At 35.3% G+C, this 21,842-nt stretch overlaps 2 protein-coding genes across 2 annotated transcripts; one reads left to right on the top strand and one right to left on the bottom strand.

Annotated features, from left to right (window-relative positions):
* The first annotated feature begins 871 nt into the window (after window positions 1-871).
* Window positions 872-6,240, top strand: LOC130552940 (GTPase IMAP family member 9-like). Its single transcript, XM_057331636.1, has 2 exons — window positions 872-915; window positions 3,787-6,240. Exons 1-2 carry the CDS (start codon window positions 897-899, stop codon window positions 4,368-4,370), a joined length of 603 nt encoding a protein of 200 aa, XP_057187619.1. The 5' UTR covers window positions 872-896; the 3' UTR covers window positions 4,371-6,240.
* Window positions 6,241-9,772: 3,532 nt separating this feature from the next.
* Window positions 9,773-12,877, bottom strand: LOC130552932 (GTPase IMAP family member 9-like). The gene is made up of 2 exons (XM_057331627.1): window positions 12,778-12,877; window positions 9,773-12,437 (listed from the first exon to the last, which is right to left on the bottom strand). The coding sequence occupies exons 1-2, from the start codon at window positions 12,791-12,793 to the stop codon at window positions 11,731-11,733; spliced, it is 723 nt and encodes a 240-aa protein (XP_057187610.1). The 5' UTR covers window positions 12,794-12,877; the 3' UTR covers window positions 9,773-11,730.
* Window positions 12,878-21,842: the final 8,965 nt, after the last annotated feature.

Raw genomic sequence — 21,842 nt, 5'->3', positions numbered from 1 at the left:
GTTGCCTGTAAAGTGCCAGCGTATTCTTGGTTGCAGGGTTATGTCATTAAATGTATTTAAACAAAAGATTGTTTGAACTTGTGTTCCATTCCACGCTCTAACTGCAATGAAAAAGCGTAAGGGAGTATTTTTTATTTATTGTTTACCATGAAAGAAATGTTAAGTCATCCTTGTCTCAGCAGGAATGTTTTAGTTTCAGGGTGTGGTCAAGGGTGGAGGAATATCTGTCTTCATTATTGTTCTCTCAAATGACAGTGCATGGTTTCAAGGGAATTTGTTCATTGAATTTTAGGGGTGGAGGAATTTTTATTATTGTGTTTTCAATGGACTTTTGTTTATTAAACTATAGGGTGGAAATAAATGAATGAACTTTTTGACCTTTTAATGCACCTGTTTAAAATCCATGTAGCTGTTTTATTGTTTAAATAAATAGCTATTTCTTTGAATATGTGTTCATTTAACTGTGACATTGGGGGTTTTGCCCAACGAAGAAGAAAACCTAATCTGAAATTATATAATACTTCTAACTGCTTAAAATGGACTTTTCAAACCTACTACACAATGATATGAATCTAAAAAGATCAGCCAAATAAACCTGCCTAATACCAAACCAAGTTTGACGAGACTACCTGACATGTGAAGATAGTTTCAATTTCCTTCATTTGGACAGTAAGAATTCTGGAGATCAACACAGAACCAAGCCTAATTTCTTATTGACTATTGCAAACAGAGCAGTTACAGTATGCTACATCATGCACATATTAAAGTAACTTGATATTAATGTCTGCCAAGCCTTTGCCATTACATCATAGGTGAAAGTGACATTAGAGCTCAGAGCATTTCTTTTCATTCAATTCAGGTGTTCTGTGAAGGAAGGACAGCGAGGAAACAGAGAAATGGAAGATGAAAATAAAGGTGGGTTACAATCTTCCTGCATGATGTAATCTTTATTGTTATTTGTATGGCTTACATATTAGCATTTAAGTATTTGAATATTCGTGTATGATCAGAAGACTCTTAGCTGAAATGAGCAGCAAAATATAATTCACAGCATTACACAGATGTACTGCAACACACTCATGTTAATAAACAATTATTGTCTGAATTAACATTAATGTAAAGAATCTTATAAAATATTGCAAATTCAAACATGTTTAGATTATACTTGTTTATAAAATGTGCTAAATATTTTAATTAAAAATAATGAATGATTCAATTTCATTACATAGAAGTTTTCAAGTGGTAAATAGAGATCAACATTTAATACAAATGTTCCCCATAAGAACTGCATTTCCTAATAAACAAAAATTTTGCTAATTTCCTTACATTGTTGTTCCCTCAACTGACAGTAGTTTCAAAGGAACTTTGTTTATTTAACTTTAGAGGCAAATTAATTGATTAGGCCTATTGTTCCTCAACTGACAGTAGTTTCAAAGGATTTTTTTTATTCAAGTTTAGGGTGGAAATAAATGAATGAACTTTTTGATCTTTAAATGCACCTGTTTAAAAAATGCTGCTAATTTCCTTACAAGAAAGACACATGAAATTCAAAAGTGCACAAAAACATGATCGCATGTGAAATACGAACATTTTTTGTGAATATAAATTCCCATGTGAAACCATTGCAGGATCACATGTGCAACGTATGTGGTAATATGTTCTCCACATGTGTTTTTCATGTTGCGCATGTGATCCCATGGGTTTCAGATGATAATTTTATTTTCTGTAAGGGCAACAACATCATTGTAAAAACACCTCCTCATAACTGTACAGTTTTAGTCATCAATGTATTTACTGCAGAACAAAATGTGGAAATGTTTAACAATCACCATGGAGCAACTTAAAATGTGTCACATAAATTAAAAACAATGTTGGAATAAATATGTACACTGAAATAAAACACTGTACACTGTAAAAAAGGATGTGTTCACTTTACTTAAAATATATGTGCACCACTTTTGCATCATGGTTTTTTAGTAAATTCACTTTGAGATTTTAAGTCAAAATAACAAAAAAAACTTTGTTGCTTTTACACAAATATATGAGTTCACTTGACCTTCTTTACTTAAAAATGATGTAGCACGAGTTCAATCAACTTACGGTGCTTACAGTAGGCTGTACTTAAACATTTAATTAAATTACCTTAATGTTCATATTATAGCATATTAAACTAAATCTTTATAATAAATAGTTTTGAATCTATCAATGACTTATTTGATGTCAGTCATTGAATGCTTCTCAGAAGCACGCAACAAACAGCATTTCTGATGTGTGTTTTCCTTATTGAGATTAAAAACGAAAATACAACGCACTGAACAGAGTCTATTCTTACCAAAGCAAACACGAATCACCTGAATGGTAACTTCACAGATAACGATTATTCACAACAAAACAACATCAATAATACTAAAGACATCTTAAATCTCTTTATACGTCTTATTAACATCTATTTAAAAAAGCATGAGTAATCCAACTTTTCATGCGCAAGGGTTTATGGGTATTTCTCACAGCATTTGTACTCATAATATTAAGTTTATTGCACTGGAAATTTATGTTATGTTTACTTAGATTTTAATATAGTTTGCACAACTCAAATGTTTCCATTTACTTTATGAATACTCTTGAGCTTTTCTTTTAATTCATATTTTTTGGTTGCATGAATAAAGGATAACAAATTTTTAAAAAGTGTTATAAATTTGTATATTTTTAAGGTGAAACGTAAAGAAGCAGCCAAGAAACTCAATAATGGTGACAATCAAAAAAGTCATGCTGCATTGCATGCTGGGTAACATCACGCTACAAACTCATTAATGACTCCCAGCATGCATTCCGGTTGATCTGTTTATCTGAATTAGTTTACTGATTGTCACCATTGATGAGGATTATACAAGCGGCAACCTTTCAATCTCTCTCGTAACATCAACACAGAAGTAACTTAATCTGCAATTCATCGGCTGGCTGTTAGAGACTGGTTCCAAAAGAGAGCAAAATCTCATTGAACCCCATGTTAAAATGGGCAACTTTACAGCAAAAACAAAACATGTTTTGGCTTGGTACCAAAAAGGGTTTTGCCTTATATAACTAATTTCACCCTTCATGACAACTGTGAGGAAGGTGAATTTTATTTATGTCAAGCTTTAAAATTCTGTAAATTAGGTGCGTGGCCACTTGAGTGACAAGTGGTTTCAGCAACCACACTCATCAATAACTCAATTAAATTTCATCTAATGAACATGTTTTTTATGAGTAGAAGCCACACATATTTATTGGATGGAAATCCTGCACTCAAATGAATTGAGTTCATCCAATGAGTTACTTTTTTGAGTGCAGGCGCCTCGGCTCCAACCATGTCCTGCCTCTTTGCCCATTTTCGATTATCTGGGAGTGACGCGCTGTTAAAATGGCGGCGGCGGCTGGCTCCTCCCCTTAGAAACCTACGGGTGACGTTATGGGCACTATGTCCATGTTTTGTATCTATGGGTTTATACGAAGAGTGTTGATGTCTAGGCGGGGGCAGCTCAATCAGAACATGTTTTGGGATTTGAAATATTTTTTGGGTTATAATGTGTTACAAGTGAATTTTATAACAACTAAGGGGGTTTTAGCTAATAACGCCTCATAGCTGTTGTAAAATGCACTGTAACCTACTGCTAACCCCCCATATGAGAACCTTTATTACATATTGTTTGGCATATGTTATGTCATGTATATATTGTATAAGCATAAGTAGTTTGGAACACAAGAGTCAATAGAAACACTATTCATGCTGTTATTCTGTTGTTGCAGATCTGAGGATTGTGTTATTGGGTAAAACTGGATCAGGAAAGAGTTCAACAGGAAACACAATACTGGGCAGAGATGCATTTATTGTGAAAAACTGTGTAGAGTCTATTACCACAACATGTCAGACACAACAAGAGGATGTGAACGGACAAGTCATATCAATTACTGACTGCCCTGGTCATTTTGACACTTCAGCCAGTTATGAAAGACAGCAGAAGTTAATTGAGGAGTGTGTCCGCATGTCTGTTCCTGGTCCTCATGCATTTCTGTTCATGATCAGACTGGATGCGAGAATCACAGAGCAGGAGAAGAATGCAGTGAAATGGATTCAGAAGACCTTTGGAGATGATGCTGTGAAATACACGGTCATTCTGTTCACTCATGATGATCAGCTGGAGGGTACATCTCTAGGAAGTTACATCAGAAGAAGCAGTGATCTAGTGAAACTGATTAAAACATGTTGTTACAGATATCATTCATTCAACAATGAGAACAGAGATGATCGAGATCAGGTCACAGAGCTGCTGAAAATAATTAAGAAAATGGTGGACTTTAATGGAGGGATGTACACTATTAAAATGTATTGAGAAGCCTAACAAAAGATGAGTGGAAGTATGTGCTACAATTCTTAAAAGAAATAGCCAGCTAAAAAAGAATACATGCTTCGATGGGTAAAAAATGAGTCTGCAGTGAAATTATGACAATACAATTCCTATTTTTTCATTAAAGATTGCAGTGTTTATTGTAAATATCTTAATGAGTGTGGGTCATTCAAAATTCACATGCTCTCATAATCTTAAATTAAAATCTGTAAATGCACTTTCGCCCTGTAGTGTCCATCTTAAATGACGTATGTTAGCCGGCTTGGGCTGAGCATCCGTTAACTCCTCCCCTGCAGCGGTAGTCTGCTCCCAGTTCCATTTCAAAATGCAACTGTTTTCAAACATCCCACCAAATCACAGTGATAAACCCAAACCACGCCCACTATTTTTTCTCATTTCAAATTCTGTTTTACTGCGAAATATGTCAGAATACGTAAGTAAAAACGATCACACCGGTTCACACCGGGAACTTTAAATGCTCTTGTTTTGTTTGTTAAAAGTTGCAAGCATTTGTTTCTGCAGCTCTAATAGATTTTGTATGATTTTGTTACTGCAGAAATTATATGTATCTCTAAATAATCTATATCTTTATTGCATATTACCCAGTCAACAAGTGAGGTCATGCGATGATCACAGTGATGTCACACCATGTTCATACTGTGACAGTGTTAGTATGTGAGCTCAAGGTGAATTTATTTTATTTAGTCACCATTATGGTTATGAGTGTTTGCTTTAGCTGGACTCTTCACCCTTAACTTTTATATGATAGTTTTACTTTGACTTTACTTGCTAACATTATTGGTTTATGAGCTGCAAAGATATGTCCTGAATAAAATCCTTTTATAATATCTGAATCTTAAGACAGCTGGATCTTCTTCTCTACAGAGAAATTAAAAGTTTTCTTTTTCTCATCAACATTTACCCATAATTATACTACCATCAAAGACTCCTCTGACATTAGGCTACTCAATATAACAAATGTGCTCTATACAGTAAACACACAGTTACAGCAGCCAGAGGAAGAGAAAAAATAGTTCTTGTTTGATGGTGAAATTAGTATTGAATATGTGCTGCCACTTTTAAATAAATTAATAAAAATAGACGTTAAATTAAATTAATTTAAGCTAAATTTTCAAAACGCACCAATTAAGCATTTTGTGATTTTCAGTTGAATAAAATACTTAAAAATAGTGTAAAAATCTTGTCATCCAGCCATCAAATGTTAAGTGCCACTTCATTTTGCATCTCTGTATGATTCCCCCATGCCGGAAAAAGCTTGAAGAATCACAAACATATATATGTTTATTAGAAAAAAATTAGAAATGAAAAAATGTGTGAAAAATCACTGAACTGTAAACAATTTATTGCCATTCCCTGAATAATATGTAATCATGTAATCCCTAAATCAGATTTCATGATCATTACTTTTGTTTAAAAGAAAACATCGTTTTTTCAGTAACATGGAAAAATGTCAATTTGGTGTAAATGTATGGCGTTTTATGGACTTTTACTATTTTAATAAAAAAATGTGAAAATACTGTTACGTTACACTGCATTTTACCTGTAAAAATACATTTATTTTTTACAGTGTATAGATAGCATCTAATTAATATTTACATTTATCACAAAGAACTGTGAAGTCTACATGGTGTAAATAGAATATATAACACAACTAGTACATGTAGCCGCTGGGAAATTAAACTGGGAAATTATAGACTATATTTGGTGTCAATGTGTGTTTTTTTAAATAATTTTTTACAGTTATGATAAAAATGTGATATGGCTGTGAAATTCTAATGGATTCTTCAGTAAAAATACACTTTATCCAACTCTGACAAAAAAATAAACATGAACATTTTTTAAAGGACATGTCAGGTTAACAATACACAACAATGACTTTAATCTAAAGGAAATAGAGCGTTTTCTCCAGTAACACATTTAATCAGTTAAAGAACAGGTGACATGTACGTTAGGTGTCAATGTGTGCTGTTTTATAGAATTTCACAGTTCTGATTAAAATGAGATGTTACTGTTAAATTCTACTGTTTTTTCTCTGTAAAAATACATTTATGTTTTACAGTGTAGGATGCTACAAATTACATACATACTTGTAAAAAAAGTGCTAAAATACATTCCTTTTTCCTTTATTTTTTTCAAAAACATTTTGAGAAAATGAAATATTTGTTTGTTATGACAAAGAAACCAACTAAGTCATGGAATTGTGCCCATAAAGTAATTTGGTAAATCAGGAAAGGCATGCACATGTGCAGAGCTAAGACAGCCTCTTTCTATTTACTAAGGCTTTATGTGTTTTTATGAAAAATGTAAACAGAGGCAATTTGGATAACATCTCAATGGTGACAATCATCAAACTAATTCAGATAAACAGATCAATTGCAGTGCATGCTGGGAGTAATGAATGAGTTTTGTATTATGATGTTATGAAGCTTTCTTTTGTTGATTGTCACCATTGTCTAGTTTCATACACTGATTGTTGAGGTCTTTGTGTTTATGATGAATTGAGTTTAATAACAGTTTGTTTATTTTCTCTTTGTTATGACATTGTCACAGTCGTAATGCTGCTTTGACCGCACCTTTTAGGAGAGTTGGCACGTTAATAACACAACATTTTTGGACATGTCTTCGGAGCAGCCAGAAAAATGAAACATCAGCGTCTAAATCCCTGTAAGATTTCAACGAGAGCTTTTTTAGATGCATGACAGAAGGAAAAGTGCTTTTTGTAAGTTAATGGTGATTGGGGAGTTGTTTAATTCTCTGGTGTGATGTGATTTTGGACACAGTCTTTGAGTGCTGTATTATGCAGCAGGCTACTTTCTTGAAAAACAGTTCTCGATGTGGGAAATCAAGTCCCGCCCTTCATTTTTTCTAATTTGAGAAGCCGTTTCACCTTTGGAAATACGTCACGATATGGAAAAAAATATCTATCATCTTCATGTCAACTTTAAACAGGTTCTTTTAAATGAGCTGGTTGAACCAGTTTACCAATGAACACAAACGTCCTAATAATACTATTATTTGCCAGCAGGTCTAAAGTTAATTAGATTACCAAATAGGTTTATTAATAAATAAAAAACAATAGCTTGAAATCCTCTTCATGGTGAAATAACATAAGCACAACTGTAAGGGTGGTTCCACCATAGTGGTTCAGGCCAGAGGTGTATAGTACTTGAGTATTTTACTCTCAGGGATCAAGTATCTTTACTTTTGTTTACTAGTGTTTTTACTTTGGAAATGTTTTACTTCCATACATTATAAAGCATGGCATATATCATACTTTTTACTCAACTGCATTTGAAAACTACATGGCAATTTTTACATTTAAGAAAGTACATTAAAAGTCAAAGTTCTTTCTTACTTTTACTCAAGTAATTTACTCAACAATCATTTTACTTGAGTAAAAGTAAGATAGTAGATTTTTAATGTTCTTAAGTATTTAAGGTAAATAACACATAAAAAATTGTTTTATGAAATGTGGTGGATTAAACTAAATATGTATATGCTTTATAATGTGGTGAAGTAAAATTTCCCAAAAGGAAAAACACTAAAGTATATAAAGATAGTGGATAAATGTACTTGAGTAAAATACTTGAGTACTAAAGGCCTCTGATAAACTCGTGCAGAGTGTGGTCCAGAGTTTAGCTCTTACCCTACTCAAACAAATCAAACACACCTGAACAAACTCATCAACATCCTCAAGATCAAGAGAAACTCTGACAGCAAGCAACCATTGAATCTATGTTCAGATGTGCTGATATGTCAATATTAATGGCATTTCATCAATATCACTTTTGCACCTGCAATTAATGTTGAAAAAAGTTGACATTTCATCAAACCACCATTACTGTGATCAGTGTTTGCTTTAGTTGGGCTCTTGACTCTTCTTCACTTAGTTCTCGCTCCTCTTGAAGTGCTTACAGTAGTGTTTCTGTGAGAACACTTGTGCATTTATAAAGAAAGAGATGTTTTACACTAGAGATGGTGCAGTATACTGTTATTGTGAATCTAAAGATGAGAATAAGATGAGAACTCCTACAATATAATCTTGAATCTGATCTTCATGACTGATTGAAATGTTCTGGTTCACTAGTGAGAAGTTACTGTGACCAAATAAACACGTGACACGCTTAGACATCAACACTCTTCATACACATCTGAACAATGGTGACAATCCCCAATTAATTCAGATAAACAGATCAACTGCAATGCATGCTGGGAGTCAGGAATGAGTGTTGTACTAAAATGTTACCCAGCATGCATTGCAGCATGAAGTTTTATTTTGTTGATTGTCACCATTGCTGAGCTTCATACACCGATTCCTCATGTCTAATTGAGTCAGCAACAAACAAATGTAAGGAATATTTCCTGTAAATGAGTAAAAGTCTGACACCTCACCACTGCTTTAATCACACAGAAGTATCACAGAAACTTAAAACACTAATAAAACATCACTCTCATGAGCTACAGTATATATATAACCTCACAACATCCACCTTCAGCTGATTCTAACGGATCTTGTTTCTCATTACCTCAACAAACATATTTCAGCTCTGTTACAGCAGACAATGAAAACTTGACATTAAAACACGAGAGTCAAGAACTCAACTAAAGCAAACACTGATCACAATAATGGTGGCTGACAACAACACATTGAGGATCAACAGTTTTTAACATTGATTCAATAGTTTTCATCGCTCTCTTGCTATCAGGGAAGCTACAGACATGTGTGTTAGATTTGTTTGATTAGGGATGAAGAGAAACTCTGGAGGACACCGGCCTCGAGGACTGAGTTTGGGCACCCCTGAGTGAAATACTCAAGTATATACACCTCTGGTTCAGGCTATAGGGATGCCGAAACGACTAAAGAAACGTTAACAGCAAGATGGTATAAAACTGTGTATTTCTTGTCAATTTTCACCCTTCTGCAACTTACACCAACGACGGAAAGAAGCGCAGTGATTATATATATATATATATATATATATATGTGGGAGAGCTTTGCTATAACATGACTATATTGTATTGCAATATGGAGCATTTAAATATTAACAATAAACCAACACTAGCCTGCAGATTTGTAAATGAAAGTATTTAATAACAGACTTAAATTGATGTTACATGTAAAATGGTTACAAAGTAAATTCATAAAATTGTAAATAATACAACTAACAGTTTCCAAATGTATGTGCACAGCAAAGTCTCTGGTGTAAAAATGCACACTGGTGTATACTGTACATGAGTCCGTAGCTACGGGTGTAGAAATGTACACTGAAACAGAGTCTTTCTGGTGTGAAATGTTCATTTATTCACGCAGTTAATGAATCAATTGAGTTGACTTTACAAGTGATGATTGATCTTTAGTGATGACACCTGCTGTTCATGAAGCGTTTAGATACACAGCTGATGTAAAGCAAACACAACAAATCTATGTGTAGAACTAATGTAACATCACGAAATATCAAGATGCTTAAACAACTTTAAACAGTGCTGCCATAATCACTTATTAAAAGAAGTTTGAGTGTAAAAGATGTTGATGTAGAGTTAGAGTTTTAGCTGCAGTTCGAGTAAGTTTGAAATGTTTTAGATGTGACATCACCATTAGAGTGAGGAGGATTCTCTTTAGTGGGGTACTTGGGCATTTTTTACATTTCTTATCCCATTTCTTTTGCTGTTGCAGAATGAGTTAAACAGACACACTGCCTGTGATTTGAAATGTTTGTTGTTTGTACTTATAATGTAATTACTTGTAATGACTTTGCTTGAAATCATCAGAAAGTTGTGTTGGTGTAATGGAATTTTCGTCTGTTTTAGTCAAGCTAGAGATGCTGATGTTTGTCAGTAACGGTGTGTAAGATAAACAGATACTGCCTTTGTCAACAATAGTAAATAAGATGTTTTAAACTGTTACACACAAACATCTAAACTCAGCATACAAATCTCAATAACGGTTACAATCAATAAACCGTAAATGCTGCAGTGCACGCTGGGTAATAGAATAGCATCAAACTTAACAATGACTCCCAGCATGCATTTGGTTATTTTTACCACCACTGTTGAGTTTTGTAGGATAAGTGTTGAAGTCTTAGCATGTGTGAGAAATGTTTTAGGAAACTCTGATCAAATCTTTAAAATTGCATTTCACCACTCTAGCTGTACATTCTGTACATTCTTATATCAAATAACACTATTTTTCATTTGTCTCGGACACTAAGCCTTATTTGATACTAATGCCTCTACTCAATAACTGGACATGACTGTGCATTGCATGTCCTGCTCACTTTAACATGATGTATGTTTAGAACACTGTTTTACACAAGCAGAGAAAACTACCACGCTGGACTTTAGTCCAAGTACCCAACCAAATAAAACACTGATCACCTAATGGTGCAAATGACTTGTTCAATAAAACAACATCAGCCAAACTAAATACAACTAAAGCTCTTCTAATTATATTCAAAGAAGTCAAGAGTTTCATTTAGTTACATGTAAATATGTATTTTATTAGCATATTTGATTGTGTATTTATATGACATGAATCTGTGTGGCTACAGTCTTTATTTCCTGTTCTTGTTCACTTCTTCAGTGGACTCTGATCATGACCAGCAGGTGTCATCACTAAAGATCAATCATCACTTGTAAAGTCAACTCAATTGATTCATTAACTGCATGAATAAATGAACATTTCACACCAGAAAGACTCTGTTCCAGTCTACATTTCTACACCCGTAGCTACGGACTCATATATACACCAGGGTGTGCATTTTTACACCAGAGACTTTGCTGTGTGATATTACATGAGATGATAGAAAAGAAAAGAGAGAAAGTATAGAAGAAGAATACAGCCAGAGCTCCTGGAGAGGGCTTCCAGTGAGGAGACAAGAGAAAGAGAGCCCAGAGCTTATCTTACATTTACTTTGATCCATTCCTTGACCATGTGACTAAACTAACATGATACATTCAAATTGACCAATCAGGGCCACATTTAACCCTCAATACTGGACCCACAAAAAAGAAACATCTGGGAAAATAGTGGTTGATCACCATGCCGATCATGCTGAGTGCTGACCCCTGTGATCTTTAGAAGAGCAAATGGTGTCTTTTGGGAAGAAACAGGGGGTTGTGGCACAGCAATACATTCCTGTTATTTTTTCCAACCCTACAATGTTTTATTAGAAAGATGACTTTCATCATTTACATTAAAGCATGTTAAAACAATTAATGTGATCTTTTTTACATTTTTTGGATTCTCTTTAATATGTATGTGACTGATTGCGATCAGTACTTTTACACAGGGCACATACTATGTCATTTCTGCAGGTTAATATGTCTAGAGTTTTTTCAGTAACAGTGGTATTCCTATGCTTGCTGTCACACAAATTGCTCCTATAATCATAATTTTTTTACAGCAACTACACCTTTTCTGGGCTTGCTGATCCATCTTATAAGTATAGCACTTCCCTCCATTTGTAATCACCATTTTATCAATCTTCTCCAGCAGCTCTGTGACCTGAGCCTGATTCTCTCTGTTGTTGTTGTTGAATGCGTGATATCTGCCATAACAGTTAATAATGAATTGCTGCAGTTCTTGACTCGCTTCTATATATTCATTCAGCGGAGATTTCAGCCGATCAACGTGAGTGAACAGAATCATGGTGTAGCGTGCAGCTTCTTCTCCAAGGTGCTCTTCAATCCTTTTCACTGCGTTCTTATCCTCTTCAGTTAATTTCTCATCCAGTCTGATGACCAGCAGAAACACATGAGGACCAGGAGCAGACAGCTTCATGATTTTTTCTATTTCATCCTTTTGTTTAATATTCTCTTGTTCTCTCTTTTTGTCATCCGTATCCTGGAGCCCTGGAGTGTCAATTACTGAGATATTTCTTTCTTTTCCATCTTTTCCATTTTCTTGCTGACAATCTGTAGTAACTGACACTGGAGTGATTTCCACGTTAAATACATCTCTTCCCAGGATAGTGTTTCCTGTTGCACTCTTTCCTTGTCCAGTTTTACCCAGAAGCACAATCCTCAGATCTCCTAAAATTAAAGTGACACACAGAGAAAATGCACAAATAAAATACAACTTTCATAAATTGTATCCTATCTGTGCCTAATGTGCTATTCCTTATTATTTGTGCCAAAATAATGTTTTAATTTATCACTTAAATTTTATATTTGTTCTGGTTGTTAGTAGTAACAGTATAAAGCATTGCTTTACAAGTGTTGGCTGACAAGGGCTTCATCGCTCTTTTGTAACATCATTAAACATTACAGTATCATTTCAGGATGCATTTTATTGTGAAAAGATTAAATTGTGCTGCAGTGTTCTTATTTATGTCAAAATATCCAGAAAAAGATACAGTAGAATTTAACTAACCTGCAATTCTCGCCATGTCTGTACAGTGTCTCCTAACTCTGCTGTTTCAGTGTCTGCTGTGCTCTCACGCCCTCTTTCTCTCTCTTCAGATGAATGACAAGTGAATCAGAATGAACGTGCTGAGAATGCTTGTGTTCACTCACTCCCCTATTTACACAAACTTATGACTGAAGCCAATACCTGCCTATTGGTTTGCTTTCCTGTAGCTCAGTGGTAAGAGCAGGTTGTGGGTTTGATCCCAGGGGGTTGCACATACATATGTATAAATGTATAGGATAATGCAATGTAAGTAGCTTTGGATAAAAGCGTCTGCCAAATGCATAAATGTAAATGTAAATGTAAATGGTTTGTATTTAACATCACACACAACCGTGTTTTTAATAATATCAGTAATATAAGAATGTGAAAAATATATCAAAGAAAGTTTTTAAACACACTCTGAGAGGTTTTTTGTGCTTTGTTTTATCAGCAGAGCATGGTTCTCATATTGCAATTTTAGTTCATTGGTACTTGTGGCAATTTCTCTTTACATTGTAAAACGAGAGGAATTTAGATGTGTGTAATGTTAGTTTTTTTACTTTCATCAAACTCTTTGAACATCCGTCATCTTTTCTTTACATCATTTTTCATGAACTTCCAATTTTTGCTTTTCTATGCACAAACGGTGTCAAAGCACTCAAACACCAGATACTGGCGACACCTACTGGTGCAAACGTGACGAGAACAAAACAAAAACTTGCGCACCTAACACTTTACCAAACAGTGTGAATGTTTTTCTATAAGGTTAATGTTTTTTAAATGCATAAATCATTACACGCCATTAAATATCAGTTCTTCTATTTTGTGTTTTTGGTTTTGTGAAAGACCATTAACACATATAACTATCACGTTCCCCTTTGAGTTATTTATGTGTATTTGTCAGTCCCAAAAAGGAAGCTGCAATTAATCCTGAAAAACAATGTTGAGAAAAGATCAAATAAATAAATAAATAATGGCTTTAAATTAAGGTTATAATGAAATGTTTCTCCAATGTCAGTGAAAATTAACACAAAAACTACAACCACACAACCTGAAATAAACTGCAAATAACAGGTGAACACATGAAATCTGTTAAGATCTTACCAGAGGAGAATTAAACACAAACACAATTACCACTTTCACTTTATTTCTGCCGTACATCAACAAATGAGAGTTAATATTAATATTGATGTATTGTTAGAAATGGTTAGTTTTATGTCACCATTATGCCCATACATGTTCATTTTTTTTTATTGGTCGTTGTACTTTGGCTGTTAATTATGTGATAAGGAAACAAAGCCAGATTGAATTCCAGTTGTGTTAATCTTAAAGTTTCTTAAGTTTCTAGTAAAGATTGTGTGTTACTAAAATTTATTACACGGCTCATTTGAATGCTTGATTCTGATTGGCCAGTCGCGACATTCCCCAATACATTCAAAGTGTAGGGGACCTACAATAATCGTTTTGAGTAAGAGACTTCTATCTTGATTTTTGCTATGGTCGCCGCCATTTTTATTTGTGCTTAAGAGAGACGTAAAGTATTCCGAGAAAAATGGCAGAGAGAAGGTGTGCGCTCGTGAAGTTTCTGTGATCTTTGGGTAGTTTTGACCGCTAAAAAGTAGCGTAGACCCATGATGCACAGTTGTATCGGTTGCTAACTTTGTTAAGTGCCTAAGTGCGGGAACTTTGAGAGTTACAAGACGCGATAGAGGAGTGAAACGCGCATGCTAGCTGTTAGCCCGACATAGCTAACGTTACCAGAGTCAATTACTCTCACACGGTTTATTTTCCGTTTTGCTCAGTTTTTTTGGTTTTACTCGTTCAAACGAACGGAAAACGCTATTTATGTGTTATTGTGCGTTGCGTGGAGAAAGTGCCGAGTCGTCGGATGGGTTAAGCTACGTATCGTCGCTTCAATGTGGTCTGTGTCAGCTGGATCCAGCTGATGATTATCTCATCATATGAAAACAGTGAAGAGTTGCTCACTGCACAGCTCTGATCTCTCTGCTTTACAACAGCACATGCATTGATACAGAGAGAAATCTAACNTCAATAAGATTTATTGTACTTTATATTTCAAGTTGTTCTAACGGAAAGAGTTTAAGACTTAAGTTTATTCTATACTTCAGGCATGTGTCTGTGATGTGTGCTGTAGGTACAAAACAGCTTGTCATGATACGGATCATCCTCAAACACCAAGAAAGGCTATAATTAGCAATAACTGGTCACAAATATTTGAATATTTCAATCATATAACATTACACTATGTTATTAGAAAAGAAATACATAGGAATTGTTGCGTGATCGTAAAGAACCAATAAATTGTTCCGGTTCATTGAACCGAACCGTCCGAAAGAACCGGTTTGCAAAAAATGAATCGTACTTGACATAACTACACTGCAAAAAATGACTTTCTTACTTAGTCTTTTTTTCTTGTTTTCTAGTGAAAATGTCTACAAATTCTTGAATCAAGATGCATTTTCTTGATGAGCAAACTGACCTAAGAAAATAAGTCATGTTTTTAGTAAAAAAATATGAAATTTCAGTGAATTTGTGCTTAAAACAAGCAAAAAAATCTGCCAATGGGGTAAGAAAAATAAACTTGAACTGAGTGACTAAGAAAAAGGTCAACCTTAATTCAAGATTATTTTTCTTACCCCATTGGCAGATTTTTTTGCTTGTTTTAAGCACAAATTCACTGAAATTTCATATTTTTTTACTAAAAACATGACTTATTTTCTTAGGTCAGTTTGCTCATCAAGAAAATGCATCTTGATTCAAGAATTTGTAGACATTTTCACTAGAAAACAAGAAAAAAAGACTAAGTAAGAAAGTCATTTTTTGCAGTGTAGTTATGTCAAGTACGATTCATTTTTTGCAAACCGGTTCTTTCGGACGGTTCGGTTCAATGAACCGGAACAATTTATTGGTTCTTTACGATCACGCAACAATTCCTATGTATTTCTTTTCTAATAACATAGTGTAATGTTATATGATTGAAATATTCAAATATTTGTGACCAGTTATTGCTAATTATAGCCTTTCTTGGTGTTTGAGGATGATCCGTATCATGACAAGCTGTTTTGTACCTACAGCACACATCACAGACACATGCCTGAAGTATAGAATAAACTTAAGTCTTAAACTCTTTCCGTTAGAACAACTTGAAATATAAAGTACAATAAATCTTATTGAGGGGTTATATTATTTTAATTAACATGCATTCAAAAATAGGCATATAATCATATTTACAGTATGTTTAGGTTTTTTTTAAAGAATTGTGCGGCTCTGTTCTCTGAGGTGTCAAGTGTCGTGGCGAAAAGTCGGTCAGCCAATGTTGAAAGAATTCACGAAGACCAGAGAGCCAGGTTTCCAGAGGTTTCAATCTTTATTTGCTCGAGCAAGCATAGTGAGACACACAGAGTTCATCTGTAGATGCCCAACGAATACATGTCTGACTCCATCTTTTATACATTGTTCTCAAGTTGTTATCACAGTTCAAACCAATCAGGTTTTACCTGACCTCATCTTCTACCAACCAGTTTTTACATGACATCACTTATTTTTATTAGCCCATCCCCTTATGTCTCGTTACAGTTATATTTCATCCTGCACTTGCTACAGTTATATTTCCGGCCTACCATATTAAGATCTCCGGCCTACCATGTTAAGATCTCCGGCCTACCATATTAAGATCTAATTGTAGGGAGCGCTCTCAATAACACATACTTATATCATGTGCTCTTTATCTTGACACCTTTCCGGGGGCTTTCGGACGTCTCAATAACACATACGTATATCATGTGTAATAACACATATGTATATCATGTGCAATAACACATACGTATATCAAGTGCTTTTTATCTTGACACCTTTCCGGGGGCTTTCGGACGATACATGATTTAACCTTGGTTTTATTAAAAATGAACTCGTGGTTTAGTGTGATAATGATAAACAAGCCAGCGTTCTTAATTAAACTTCTCTACAAAAGTGTGTGTGGCATACGTGCAGTTCCTGTCGTAATTTGATAAGATATTTGGTGTGTACGCAGGTGTTCAAGTGTTCAAACTCATACATGAGGCCCATAGCCCTTGTTACAAGAAGTATATGAACTCTATAACTTCCTTTAAATGTATTCTTTATATAAGAAAACTATTTTATATAAGAAAACTCAGTAATATATTTAGAATATACGAAAAGTCAATAATATGTCAAGAAAAACCACCACACAAGCTGCAGCGGTCTTAATGGTATGCTGATTAATTGCATGGTTCGAATTTACTGATGTGTGGTGGTGTATAGTTGATATACAGTATGTCTCAATGTGATTTCTGTGTAATGTGTGTATATGGGTGGCCACATTAAATAATTTGGTGTATTGCACAATGACTTTTCATACCCTGCTGATTATATAGATCCAAGTCAACCTGGTGGAGTGTCATTAACATCAACTTTGGTAAAAAAAAATTGTGTGTGCAAAATGATAATACCCTGTGGCCTCCCCCTGGTGTTTTAATACTTAGTTATTTTTATACAATAAATGATAGCCTGCATTTATACTGATTTTTTTTATATTCTTGGCCGATTGATGCCCAACTAAACACTCTTCGTGTCTATTATTGCCAGAGGTGTATAGTCCAGGGGCCAAAAAGTAAAAGTCCTGCCATATTTTTGTTTCACCCATGAAGCCATGAGCTGATTTCACCAGAGGAGGAACCAAGTCATTCCTTTCAAGTCACAAGCAAGTCTCAAGTCAAATCCAAGTCCTCAAAGAGTTCAAGTTAATGAGATAATTAAGTGAGTAATTAAATGATGTTATTGAGAATCACAGAGGATCAGATGTTGATGTTTTATTGGTTAAAATGATGCCACCATCATAGAGATCAGTGTTTGCTTTAGTTGGGCTCTTGACCCTTGACCCATGTGTTAGATTTATCCCTGTATCAATGCATGTGCTGTTGTAAAGCAGAGAGATCAGAGCTGTGCAGTGAGCAACTCTTCACTGTTTTCATATGATGAAACAAGAAAAAATAAGAAATAGCACAGACTTGCCAATAACGAAACTTTGCTGTGGGTGAACAGGTGTAAAAGTCAAAAATCATTTTTGAACCCTCTGGAACTGTTGGTTTAAGCGCCGTCCTCCTCTGACTAAAAGTTAGCCCAGCTACACTTAAGTTCCTCTCGCTGCTGCTAACGTCACTTGCAGGGATGCTGAGGACACTACGGGCCAGTCTTGACAGTAATGACAAGATCATAATTCTTCCAGAGTGCAGCTTTCCCTGCATCATTTAGAACTGTAATACGTTTTCCATCGCTAATATTTTGCTTTATCGCACTCATCTTACCATCTGCTGTGTTGTGACAACGAGGACAAGAGCGGGAGCACGTGCGCAGAACAGTTTATGCTAAAAGTGTGTTTTCTCTCGTGTTTTTTTTTTGTGATCACAACGCAGCAAACACGCAAGCACACGCCACGGCACGCAAACTTGTTTGTATATAGCCTATATATTTTTTGAGTTACAAACCCGACCCGAACCTTTAGAGTGACATTGTTTAAACCTTCCACCAGATGGCGCTTGTAGATCGTTGCCTTTCTACATTTGCAAGTGGCAATCAAGCTTTGAAATGTAAGTCATTTTTTTCTCTATGTTTTATTATATTGACTGAATATTAAAAATGAAATACTAATATATTCCAATATAATGAAAATGTACATATTTTTGTAACTCAGCTGGGATGTGCTATCAGAACATTGGCATTGTTTTTTGGCAACAAAATGTGACTGGCATGTTTGAAACATTGTGTATATAGAAATATTTTCAGAGTGTAACATTTTTCAACAGGCTAAGCGTTTTGATAAAGATTTGGTCACCACTGAGTTTTGAAAGTTGATGTGCTACAAGAAAATAAATGTTTTCTAAAACTAAAAGCTACACAGATCTATGTGGATCTCTCTTCTGGATCACATGTGTTGATGATGTGAATGTTGTGTGTGTGATATGTGCAGTTGTGTGTTTAAGAATCCCTTTACAGTCATCTCTGTGAGTTCAGCACCACAAACAGCAGCAGTCAATCAGAACTCTTACTAATATTCACCTCTAGATGGAGCCACAACATTCATTCACAAATCTTCACATCTGTGTGTGTTTAGTGTGTGTGCTACTGTAAAGATTCATCATTGAACACATATTATTATTACAGCTTTTTACAATTGCTATGACAATTTTTCCAATACTTTTAATAACTTTTCTAAACTCTTAACACAGTTATCACAACATCTGGCTGTGTAGGCTATACAATTAACACATTTCTGTTTGCTTTGACGCAAAATTCATACATTTAACACAATTCAAAATGCTTTAACTTCTTTTTACCGCCAAATTTACAAATGCTTTCACACTGTATGTCAGAACAGATAACATCACGTCCTAAACCTATAACATTCTATAAATTTATAGACTATTTGTAGACTTCAGCTCGGCCTTCAACACCATAATCCCAGACCTCCTTCTGCCCAAGTTTACCCAGCTCTCTGTGCCAACCTCTACCTGTCAGTGGATTATTAACTTCCTGTCGAACAGGCAGCAGCTAGTGAGGTTGGGAAAATTTAAATCCAGCACATGTACCATCAGCACCGGAGCTCCTCAAGGATGTGTTCTTTCTCCACTGCTATATTCACTCTACACAAACGAATGCACCTCTACAGACCCTTCTGTCAAACTCCTGAAGTTTGCAGATGACACCACAGTCATTGGCCTTATTCAAGATGGTGATGAATCTGCCTACAGAAAGGAGGTTGCTCAGCTGGCTGCCTGGTGTAGTCAAAACAACCTAGAGCTGAATGCATTCAAGACAGTGGAGATGATAGTGGATTTCAGAAGGAACCCTCCATCACTTCCTCCCCTCACCATCCTGGACAGCACTGTGGATACTGTGGAGTCATTCAGGTTCCTGGGCTCCACCATCTCTCAGGACCTGAAGTGGGAGTCCCACATAGACTCCATTGTAAAGAAGGCCCAGCAGAGGTTATACTTCCTCCGTCAATTGAGGAAGTTCAACCTACCACAGGAGCTACTGACCCAGTTCTACTCAGTGGTCATCGAATCTGTTCTGTGCACTTCAATTACTGTTTGGTATGGCTCGGCCACCAAATCAGACCTACGAAGACTACAACGGACAGTTCGTAGTGCTGAGAAAATTATTGGTGCTCCTCTGCCCACACTTCAGGACCTGTACGATTCCAGAGTGAAAAACAGGGCAAGAAAAATCATCATTGACTCCACACACCCAGCACACAAACTCTTTGATCTGCTGCCCTCTGGCCGGCGCTTTAGAGCACCAAACACCAGGACTTCCAGACACAGAAGCAGCTTCTTCCCCCAGGCAATCTCCCTCCTAAACAGATAACTGCTCCTTAAGAGCAATATTCCACTTCCACTACTCCTAGTGTGCACTACTGTGCCTTATTATATAAATATTTTATTTATACACGTATATAACACTACCTCTACTTACTAAATTATCCATTTGCACAAGTGTACATACAATCTGTTAATATGTTTATTCTACTATATACTACCCTGTACAATGTCTCTCATATGTTATTATCCCCCATTTTCTCTACAACAGTCTTTTATTTTATATATGCATATTTTAGAATCTTTTAGACTGTAAATCATATTATATTGTATTGTCATTGTTTTGAATGTCTGTAGAAGCTTCTGACACCAAAGAAAATTCCTTGTGTGTGCAAGCACACTTGGCAATAAAGCTCTTCTGATTCTGATCTGATTCTATAAAGTCAGTGTGAACAGCTGTTCATATTGTGAATTAACACAAATATATCACCTGTATTTTATTCCATTGCTAATGAGAAACAGCAAATTGAAGTTATGCAAATATATAAATCACAGCCGTAATCTATATTTACGCCTGCTGTCATAAACATGTAAAGTGAGGACAAAACATTATCATACAGAGAGGCTGGTGAATGAATACAGACAAATCTCATCTAGGACGCAGTGCCATTTATTGTCCAGGGAAACCAACAGGTATGCAATTGTATAAGGACAGATCTGACACATAGAAAATAATGCAGTTTCTGTAGTTCCATCTGGTGTTAGAGTTTTATATGACATTGTGCTATGATTGACTAAATGTTAGTAGAGAATATGTGTTAGTGTTTTGGTAGACAGCGTGTGTTGTGTTAGTGTATTTTTAAAGTGAGTGTTTGAGTTTAGTTTACAATGTGTGTTTTTGAGCATGAAATGAACAGTTTTGTCAATTCTGTTTTAGTTGTGTTGCTGTTTTAAGAGTTTAGGAAAATTGTTAGAATTGAAAAAACCAATGTTACACACATCATAAAGGAGAAATCACACATTTAAACTATTTAAAAATACACGGTCCAAATTTAAGCAAATGTAAAAACAAATTCAGTGACCAGTAACAAGCTCCTGCAGAGAGACAGAGACGCTTGTGGAAACTTTTGAGACCATTTTTAAAACTAAACCATTTCCTGTTTTTTTTCGATTGCTTAAACACATTTGTCCACTCCAACAATCACATTTTCAAAACATTTAAGACAAAGTCCAAAACTGAAGCTCAATGGCCAAAATGACTAATTCTGTCTGCAAAATGCAAAACACTCACCAAACATTACAAACATGCAACAGAAACAAATATTTCAATCAAACGCCACAACTTGTAGTCAAATTCTTTCAATCAATCATTACACAATGACCAATAAAATACAAGAGCCCAGCTATCCATATGAACGGATACGTTCAAACTCAAATGCTGGAATAAAGCAAACAAAAGGAAAATTATGGGTGGAAATGTTTAGATAATCAGAATTTCTAATTTAGTCCATTTGTTCCTGACAATTATGCTACAGGTTCTCATCAACATCGTATTGACTGTTTTCCCCTTGCAATGCAGTGAGGGAAATGCCTTCTTGCACAGCGTATCCATCCCTGGCAGTCCTCTGCACTTATTGCCAGGCAACCAGCATTCATTGCCTCCAGGAGGGACATCTGCTCATACGGCCA

This window comes from Triplophysa rosa, linkage group LG4, assembly GCF_024868665.1.
Source record: "Triplophysa rosa linkage group LG4, Trosa_1v2, whole genome shotgun sequence".
NCBI lineage: Eukaryota > Metazoa > Chordata > Actinopteri > Cypriniformes > Nemacheilidae > Triplophysa > Triplophysa rosa.
Note: the sequence above shows the minus strand (reverse complement) of the source record. Positions and strands in the feature narration are given on the sequence as shown.